Genomic DNA, 9,980 nt, shown 5'->3' on the forward strand with positions numbered 1-9,980 from the left:
GGGAGCAAGCAAGTCAGATACCACGGGCACAGAGAGGAAGCAGGTCTGATCAGAAACAGTTTATTACTAGGCCAGGGAGCACAAATAAAACACCCTTAAAATGTACATAATAAAATGTTTGCTCTCTACTAAAAACAATTCTAAAACCCGTAAAACTACCATTTTCTACATTCACTAAACCCCCCCCCCTTGCTATAATTAGGCCACATGTTCATTATGGGTCCATCAGCAGGCCAGGAATTCCTCCTTTAGAGCAGAGTCCACGCCAGCCCCGTCTTCAGCAGACAAGAAAGAGCCACCCATCTTCTTGTCCTTCCGCTGGCCCATCACTTCCCAGCCCGGCTTGCGTTCTGCACCCGAATCCATGATGCGACCACCGCCACAGCTCCCCTTGCGTCGGTGTCCTGCAACATAACAAATAGGGGCCAGAACAATGGTCCCAGAAGCGGCCCTGGCTCATGGCCATGGTGACCCTCTCCCAATCCAGCTGCACCCAGTAAACAACAGTAGAGACCCTACTCACAAATGCAGGCAGAGGTAAACCTCTGCCCTGCTGCCAATCACACGCGTTGTCTCTTACTGTTGCCGTTCCATGAGGTCAGGACTTGGTCGCCGCATCACACTGGCCGTCTCGCATTAACCTTCCAGCCTCTCTCCTTCAGTGCCCAGCTAGCCTGTTTTTAAAAGGTCTTTACACAGCTGATAGGCCACCTCTGGACACACCCCTGCCTCAGCAGGTGGTCCCTATCAGCTAATTAGTCCCATGTGCAGCCAGTCCACAGTGGATAAAAACCATGTCACATAAAACACTAAAAACCATGCAATAGAAACAGAATAAAACCATGCAAATAAAACACTCATAAATAAACACTAAAAATCAGAATAAAAACAATATACAAGATAAATACAAATTTCCACTGTGTGACACTGTCATTATATTAATGCTGCTATCCTGTATATATTGTACATACTATTGTTTGAGTACTTACGATTGTTTTTTTTTTTGTACTTTTTATATTTTACATTTATATTTATTATTGAAACTTGCACCAAGGGAGTGGCACTCCAATTTCGTTGTACTCTGTACAATGACAATAAAGGCTATTCTATTCTATATTTAGACTGCAGGGCTTGTTCAGAAATGGTCAGAGCTTTAAGGTGTGGACTTGGCATCAAAGTCCCTCATTAGTCAGATGGACTTTTAAGGCTCTGCTGCTAATGTGTTGTTTGTTGATAACAAATAACACCTTCAAAAATCCTGTGGAGCCTCTGAGTCACCAAATCAGCACAAGACAAGACACACTGACTCATAATTGGACAAATACTATATTATGAATAATGTGGCTGGAAGTTAAACTTTGTGCATGTCAAAAGTACTCAAGTGTTGACTTGTAACACTGTAATGCTTGTAGATCACCATATACAATTAATCTGGCAACAGTATCATTTCCTTGTTTATTCCGTTAATTCATGTCTCGTGCTTGGAGACACCTAATAGAAACATTATGTAATGTATGTAATGCTTTTAAATTAGGACTTGGTAACGTTATTACTGCCCAGTGTTGTCGTTACTCAAAAAAGGGTAATGTGTTACATATTACTCGTTACTTTTCTTTAGCCCTTTCATGCATAGTAGTAACTACTTGGACAGCTATTCAAAGGCTGTTTTCTTGTATTTGTGTCAGTGCTGATGGTATACTTGCACATAAACCACTCTATACCCGCCACCCACTGGTCGTTTAATGTTACTATAGATGTACGACGTGTTTCACTGTAATCATTGTTATTTAAACCTGTCATGCATGAATTATGACAACCTCTTTAGTATTTTATTCATCTTTTATGCCTAAAGATAAAAATACTTAAGTATAGTTCATGCATGAAAGGGTTAAAGTAATGCAAAATGTTGCTTAATTACTCGCCTGGGAAAGTAATTTGTTACACTACTCATTACATTACTTTCTCGTTACTCTGTAAAATGGCGTAAAACATATGTTGTCATAGTTACCAGTTAACAATATTACCCCCGAGGCTACAGTTCCACACATCAACACAAATGCCTGTCCTAATGAGGACACGCATACAATCCTTCTTTTAGTTCTTCTAAGCAGAAAACGGACAATCCAAAGCAAAGTTGGAAACCAGCCCAAAGAGACTGCAAAGCGATCGCCACACTGATTAGACACATGAACTGGTAGGAATGGAGGATAGGAGCCTGACTGCTCATCACTGCCTTTGTTACTTGTTAAAGTTCAGGTTCTGGCTGCTGATCTGGGGTCAGGGTGCACTCAGCTTTAAAATCAGCCTTTCCACTTTTGACTAGCTTCTAACCTTCACACACAATCACCAAAACTCGGGGTGTAGTATCTTGCCCATGCAGATTGGAGACTGGAGACTGGAGCCTTCTGATTAGAAGATGACCTGCTCTATCTCCTAAGCTACAGCCACCCTGTTAGCATGGGTTCATCACTATGGGGGTATTTATATCACACACCCTTGTCTGTTCTTATAATGTTTCAACTCCTTATCTATAAGACTGAGGTGTGCAAATGTTCTTTGACCTTCTGCTCTGACCACAATGAGGTGGTCAGACAAGTTAGAGGAGTTCTCAAATCCTTGTCTGAACACTTGCCTCTGTCTGTACGTGCCAGTATTTCAGCACTGACTGCGAGAGTGTGTGCACATAGATTCAGGAATGCAAAGAACAAGCATGTGGTCACAATAATCAGATCTTTTTGTTTTTTTCTCCCTTTTTTTAAAAAGAGGGTCTGGCTTTGCATAGCATCCTTTTGTTGGTTTCTAATAATGCCTGCAATCTGGACAACAAAATAAAAGGAGGAGCAGGGGTAGGGATGGCATGGGGGGTTGGGGGTGCGTGATTTTGTTTTGGGGAGGAAGACGGAGGCGGATGTGGCACTGACTATGAATCGCTTTAATTGCTTTTCTTGGCTGAGTGGGAGTAACTGATTGACTTCTGTGGTATGAAGAGGACAGACTTGCTGCCACAAGACTGTGCATTCATGCACGTGTGCACATTTGTGCAACTGATTCCAGTGCTTCTGCAATATTTGGAGATTAGCTTTTGTCTCCCTGCATTTACAGCATATGCATGTAGGGCTGCATGAACATCAGTGTGTGTATTTGTGTGTGTTTATGTGAGTGTAGGAAGTCTGTCACCTGTGTGTGTGTTTGTCAGAAGCATCTGCTAAGGCACGGGCCAGATGGAGTGTGTATGAGGATTTGGTGTGGAGGCACGAGCTCAATTCTTCCGCCTCCTCCTTCTATTCTGCCTTCTGCTCTGTTGCTCCAATAAAGAGGAGGCCCAGCCGGGGGCCCGACAGATGTGTCAGTTTAACATTGGAGGCCCCTGAAGGAGACAAAAGGAGGCAGGAGACAGCAAAGTGACCGTGCAACTGGCCTGACTGACCTCTGAATTTAGCTATAGATAAACATGCTTCATATGTAGACAGGGATCTGCAGCAGTGACCTGAATTTACATGACTGAAACACCCCGCTAATTCACTTGTTGCTCCTTTTGAACCAAGCAGAGTGGTGCAGAATGTCATCCCAGTGGAAATGAAGAGGTTCCGTGTGTTAAAGGTTCAAACCTATCAATAAAGATGCATTAAAGATACATGTGGTTTAATGTGAATATACCAAATTACATATTGCGAAATACATTAATATTTAATATACTGCCATTTTGGTTAATTGAGCTTTAAAGCCTTCTGCCCCGTTAATCATTCTAAAAAAAGAACAATGCATAATTTTATTCTAAATTGTTGTGCAGATCCATTTTTCAAACTTTGAAATCTAATATAATACTTTACCCCTGTATCATATAGCATATCTTTTGCATAATTACTCTTCAAAAATGTATGGAACAACCAGCTGATAAGAAATCTGAGAGAAAGAAGTTGATGGTTGTTGATTCAAAACAAGGGTCAAAACAAAGAGGTCTATAACAGCATGTAATCTAGATTTAATCTACATGCAACAGCCTTAATAGTGCACTAATCATGTCAGGTTAAGATGACAATGATATTAAATATGACATTCCAAACAGTGTGTAGATTCTTTGCACAAGACAAGTCAGCTCATATTTAGCTAGCATCTGTACTAGTATTTGCTAGAGTTCAGGACTCACATAGCAGCTATGATACAAAAAGATTAGAAAGCATAAAAAAATTAGATAACTAATAAAACACCAGGTTACTGTCAAGGGTGATGTAAGCTAAGTCGAGCAGCAAACATCGTGGCTTTCCTGAGACTAAAGCAAGAATGGAATTGCAATCTCAGAGATTTTAATATAACGTTTTTAAATTTCTATAAATGTTGGATCAATATTTACTCAGGGTTTGTCACAAGTCTGTGGCGGCAAACTGAGCCAAATGCAGACACTCAAGGCAGGGACAGGGTTCAAGATTTTAAAAAAAGAAGGAGCTGGAGTTCAAAACCAGAGAACAAGAATCTAAAACCAAACACTGTTCAGGAGGTCGGTAGAAAGACCACATGGAAAGTGGCGGCGACGGAGCAGTTCAGGGGCCGACATCTTGGAAAGTGGTGGCGGCCCAGGCAAAGCAGATCCAGAGGCCAAGCAGGATGTGTGGACGCACTGACCTCTGGCAGAGATGGAGCTGGACCAGGTGACAGCACGGCAGCCACCGGCGGTCGAGCTGGTGGCGGCATAGAAGCTGGAGGAAGGTGGAGCTGCAGGCAACAGCGTGGAGGCAGCGGGTGGATAGACGGACTCACCAGAGCCCCCAGCGGAGACGGACAGCGGCGTGGGAGCCGCAAATGGCTGGGTGGACTCTCCTGGGCCTCCAGAAACACTGACAGACAGAGGAAACAGCTCAGAGGTAACCACAGGTAACACAGCAGTCTCAGAGCTGATAAAAGCAGAAAAACAGTCCACACTAAATATCAACATTAACAGTCTGTGAATGGGCGACCCAAGGAACAGAAAATGCAGCTTTAGGAAGCTGGAAAATGTACAGTTCAGTTTCTTTAGGATCCAGTTTGGGTTCAACAAAAACCTGAGGGTCCTCAGTTTTAACCTTCAGAGTAAAGTTCTCAGTCAAGGAGAAATGGTCTCCAAATGTCCTGCTGTGAGGTTATCAGTCTTGATTTTTGATCCGAGAGGAGCACAAGGAAAGCATTCATTTTCACTCACCGTGGTGGACAAACCGTAACCCGAGGCTTGGAAAGCTGGTGTCGGAAGGTCTGTTTCTTCTGAGAGGAGGGAGGCAGCGGACCGGGCTGCTAATCCCCTGGCGGGCCCAGGAGGTCGGCAGCCAAGGCTGGAGGGTGAAGGTGGAGTGTGGTGAGGAGGAACTCCTATACCAAGGGGTGTAGCGACTCCAGTAGAGCTCGAAATGACAAGTTGTGACTAAGAATCTTAGCACAAAAAACCAAAGCAGCTAACATTACTATGTTTGTGGGTTAGTTGCTAGTCTCAAATCTCCTACTCCTGCGTGTATATATACAGTGGACATCTCTGAATCTTGTTTGTAAAGATATGAAGTGGAAGGTCCAATTTTCCCCGATCCTTGCAGTTATAAGCAGATCTATTTTGCGGAAAGCTTTGCTTAGGAACTCAATGCCTTAATTACAACATTTTCATTAGTTTGTGTTTAATTTAATATGATTAACCTTTTAAAAATGTATAATGTCTCATATGGAGGGAAATGTATTTATTGTTGTCTTGTTTGCTTTGGTTCTTGATGATTGTAAATGGATGTGATTCCCTACTCTAGCTGTACACTCTTTTGTTGATTGCAATCATAGAACAAATTCCATTTTAGCCACTGGGGACACACATTATATCAGCATCACATAGATGCTCTCATTATGACTATTATTTTCAGGGTTTATTACGTTTTATATTTCAGTGCTTATTACCTTTCGAGTCTCGGCTGGCCGATCTACTCGTCTATTATCTGCTGTTGTGATGACTGCATTTTCCGTCAGGGATCAATAAAATGAAACCTATCTGATTTTATATTATTTTGCTTCACAGAAGGAGGAACCCCAATGCCAAAGAGTTTACAGCTAACAAGCAGTCTCATGATGCTTTTCAACGCTATGACTCCAAAAAACAAATCTACTGTTGATTTATTCCTCTGTGAAGTGCATATTTCTACTTGTTTGTGAATTCCACCATATTATATTCCCCAGTATTTTACAAGACATACAAATGTAATGAAACATCTGCTTTTGCAAGTGCTGTGTGTTCTTTCATTAAGTCAGATTTAACAATTAATGTTTTGACGGATTGCATCCGTGATCCCTTTCATGTCCCCTGCACACGTTCTTATAACCACTGGCACAAAATCCCTCTTTTACCTCCTTGTTCTGCATATTAACCTCCAAATGAAACTTGTACCCATGTATGTAGTTACACAACCAGTCAACAACCATTTAGCAAAAAAAAAATTATCGTTGCAGGCGGTCCACTGCCATAAACTGGCCAAGCACAAAAAACTTGGATTAAGTATATTTGACTTAGTATAGAAATGTGTGACAAAAGGACCCGAGGCTCACAGCGTTGTTAGTCCAGTGATCTTTTATTTTCAATTGGGGCAGCTTCACAGCAATCCTGATTGGCTCTCTCTTTAGGTCACGGCATCCTACTGAAATAGGGAAGGCAAGACCAGGTGATGTAGAACAGCTGTGTGGGTCAGCCTCCTCTGACACCACACCCTGAACCCACCACTCCACCCCTCCCCTGCAACTGTGCCACAAAATGTCTTGTTATGAATTAAGGGCTCGGTTTTGGTGGGATAGAAACTCATTATTAAAGAGCCTGAAAATAACTGCAAATCTAAAGGACTTGGTTCTATATTAGTGCCAGTTGTAATGGGTTTACTCACTTTTTAAGACCCCCCCCAAACAATAATACCCAATCATAATGTCTTAAAATGTTATAATGTATTCATTCATTTATGAATCATTTGCCTATAATCACTGTTTAGCTGCAAAGTTCAGTGTCAGTGACAGTGAACCTCCGGAAACAAACTTGTCACGGTCTGGCTGGCAGACCGTGGGGATGTGGGGAAAGGAGGACCCAAAACGCAGACTCTGCGATGCAAACTGGCGGTAGCGGCGCTGCTGCTCCTCCGGCGGCCTGCCCCGGGTCCGACGGCGGCGGCGCTGCTCCCCAGGCGGCCTGCCTGGGATCCAGAGGCGGTAGCGGCGCTGCTGCTCCTCCGGCGGCCTGCCCCGGGTCCGAAGGCGGCGGCGCTGCTCCCCAGGCGGCCTGCCCGGGATCCAGTGACGGTAGCTGCGCTGCGGCTCCTCCGGCGGCCTGCCCCGGGTCCGACGGCGGCGGCGCTGCTCCCCAGGCGGCCTGCCACGGGTCCGGTGGCGGCGCTGCTCCTCCGGTGAGCAACAGCGAGGTGTGGCACACGGTTCATGACGCGCTGGTCGCTGACGTGGATGCAGAGGACGTGGATGGCGTGGATGGCGTGGAGGCCGCGCCAGACGTGGAGGTCCCTCCGGTTCGCTGACCTCCGGCTCCGGCTGAGCGGGCCCCTCCTCGGCTGCTGGCAGCGAGAGCCCCTCCTCGGCTGCTGGCAGCGAGAGCCCCTCCTCGGCTGCTGGCAGCGAGAGCTCCCTCGGCTCGCCGAGCTCCTCCTCGGCTGGCAGCGCCGGTTGTTCCTTCCGCTCGCCGAGCTCCTCTGCTGGTGGTTCACTGAGCTGCTCCTGCTTGCTGAGCTGCTCCTGCTCGCTGAGCTGCTCCTGCTCCTGCTCGCTGAGCTGCTCCGGCTCGCTGAGCTGCTCCCGCCCGCTGAGCTCCGGCTCGGGCAGAGCGAGCTCCTCCTGCTCGCTGAGCGAGCTCCGGCTCCCGCTCGCTGAGCTCCGGCTCGGGCAGATCGAGCTCCTCCCGCTCGCTGGACTCCTGCTCCGCCACGCTGAGCCGCTCCTCCGGCTCGCCGGGCTCCTGCTCCGGCTCGCAGGGCTTCACAGCTGGCGGTGCGGGCTCCTCCCGCTCTCCGAGCACCCTGAGCACCTCCGGCTGCGCTACAGCTACTGACGGTCGATCTGGAGGTGAAGATGGTGATGCGGTGTCTGCAGGTGGGGAAGGTGAAGGTAGAGTAGGTGATGCAGATGGCGAAGCCGAGAGTGCTGCGGTCGCTGCAGTCTGATGGGACTCTGGTGGAGAAGTAGCTGCAGAGGGAGAAGGTGATGATGGTGCGGCAGCTGCTCCCGGTGGACTGGACAGCGATGCAGGGACAGACGGGTGAAATGATGGCAGAGGTGGTCCAGCAGGCATATCGGCCTCCAACTGAGGATGAAGGTGAGAGGCTGACCGGACTGAAGACTCAGTCACCAGCTGGGCAGCAGACTCCGTTACTAGCTGGGCAGCGGACTGAGTTGAGGGTGATATGGCTATTATGAAGGGTGGAGAGGATGAGAATGTTACAGCTGGCTCAACAAATTCCAGGGGTCCAGAGGCAACTGAGGCCTCCAGTTCGGCCTCTGGGGAAGCCCTGGGGAGAACCTCTGTCTCCATATGGCCAGACTGAGCCAAAAAGTCATCTGGGTCTGTATGCTGTGAACTCCCTAGCTCCCAGCTCACAGTCTCAGAGTGAACATCTTCTGAGTTTTTGGAGGTAAAGCAAACAGTTTCTGATCCCACCGACTCTGAGCTAACTACCTCAGGGCTGTCTATGCAAAACTCTGCCCCAGTATTAGCACTCAGGCCACCTTCGTCCGTCGGTGGTCCAAAAATCCCCACTGGGAGTTCAGTTACACCTCTTACAGTCTCTCCATTGTTAATTGCCGTAGTGGCTATAGTCTCTATGTCCATGTTCACAGGAAGGGAATTTACGACACCGGCAGAGTCCATTTTACTCACTGTGGCGTCCAGAGCCGCTGGTCCTGAGCCTTCGACCAGCACAGGAGTGAGTGTAGAGGTGGCTGAACGCTGCTTGCGAGGACGCCTTCTCCTCCGTGAAGGCGGGACCGGGTGTACGGAAACAGTCCTCTGCTGTTCATCTGTGTTTTGATTTTCAATGACAGGATTAATAGAAACAAATGAGTCGGGTTTACTCACTGCGGTGATGAGCGCTGTTGGTCCGTTGCCAGCTGACTGGGCTGAAACCGCAGGAGTGGGTTGAGGCGTAACGGGATGATGGTAGAGAGTGCGGCATGCCTTCCGTAACGGCGGATCAAACGATTGTGCCGCGAGCATCGACGGGAAAGCCCTCCGCCGACGCGTGAAAAACCAAGCGGCTAGAGTCTCTAGGAGAGCAGCCGAACTGTCCATGCTCGGACCACCCAAGCCAAATAGTTCAAAACTCGAGCTCTCCCTTAAACTAGCGACCAGGTGCCTAAGTTTGTTAATGTCCAGAATGTTCGTGGTGAAGGTAGTGGATGAGAGATAATTGTCAAAGAACACTACCTGTATATGTCTCTTGGGTGGGTCTACAGCCTGGATTACGCTCCGGCAGTAATCCCATAGCTGCGTGAGCGATCTCTCCTCCGTGGCAACTCCTGAGTTTGCTGGGTCCATGGTGGTTGGCGGGATCATTCTGTCACGGTCTGGCTGGCAGACCGTGGGGATGTGGGGAAAGGAGGACCCAAAACGCAGACTCTGCGATGCAAACAGTGCTCTTTATTTACAGTGAAAAGGCTGTAAATACAATAACTCCCCGTTGCTCCCTCGAACCCCGTGTGCGTGCTTCCCTCCGATATCTGTGCTCGTGCTCCCCGCTGTTGTGTTTCTGCACCCCCGTGCGTGACGCAGCCGTCAACACTAACCCTCGGCGGGCATATACGCACAGCACAGACCTAAGCTAACACACACTGACTTGGTAAGATAACTCAATGATCCCGCGTCGGTGGGAGCTCCAAGACTCTCCTAAGTAGCTCCCCCGACGAGCCCTGATCAGCGGCAGGTGTGTGGCTTCGGGTGTGGCCAGTCCCTCCGCAGGGCCACACCCCTCAGGCCTGCAGGTGGCCGAGCTCCATCCTCC

General features: G+C 47.7%; 1 protein-coding gene across 1 annotated transcript; it reads right to left on the reverse strand.

Annotated features, from left to right (window-relative positions):
- Positions 1–225: 225 nt before the first annotated feature.
- Positions 226–9,688, reverse strand: LOC147306396 (uncharacterized). Its single transcript, XM_086275873.1, has 5 exons — positions 8,805–9,688; positions 7,769–8,633; positions 7,094–7,722; positions 4,621–4,832; positions 226–404 (listed from the first exon to the last, which is right to left on the reverse strand). The coding sequence occupies exons 1-5, from the start codon at positions 9,533–9,535 to the stop codon at positions 226–228; spliced, it is 2,616 nt and encodes an 871-aa protein (XP_086131999.1). The 5' UTR covers positions 9,536–9,688.
- Positions 9,689–9,980: the final 292 nt, after the last annotated feature.

Source organism: Aulonocara sp. 'chitande type north' Nkhata Bay, linkage group LG19 (assembly GCF_057382095.1).
Source record: "Aulonocara sp. 'chitande type north' Nkhata Bay isolate Kocher_YH1m ecotype deep benthic linkage group LG19, A_spYH_male_GT1.1, whole genome shotgun sequence".
NCBI classification, from domain to species: Eukaryota; Metazoa; Chordata; class Actinopteri; order Cichliformes; family Cichlidae; genus Aulonocara; species Aulonocara sp. 'chitande type north' Nkhata Bay.

Coding starts and splice junctions, on each gene's coding strand:
- LOC147306396 (XM_086275873.1), bottom strand. CDS start 9,535: ATGATCCCGCCAACCACCATGGACCCAGCAAACTCAGGAGTTGCCACG. Junction 4,833..7,093: donor CAGCAGCGCCGCTACCGCCA/GTTTGCATCGCA, acceptor TCTGTCTGTCAG/TGTTTCTGGAGGCCCAGGAG. Junction 405..4,620: donor CAGCTCCATCTCTGCCAGAG/GTCAGTGCGTCC, acceptor GTTATGTTGCAG/GACACCGACGCAAGGGGAGC.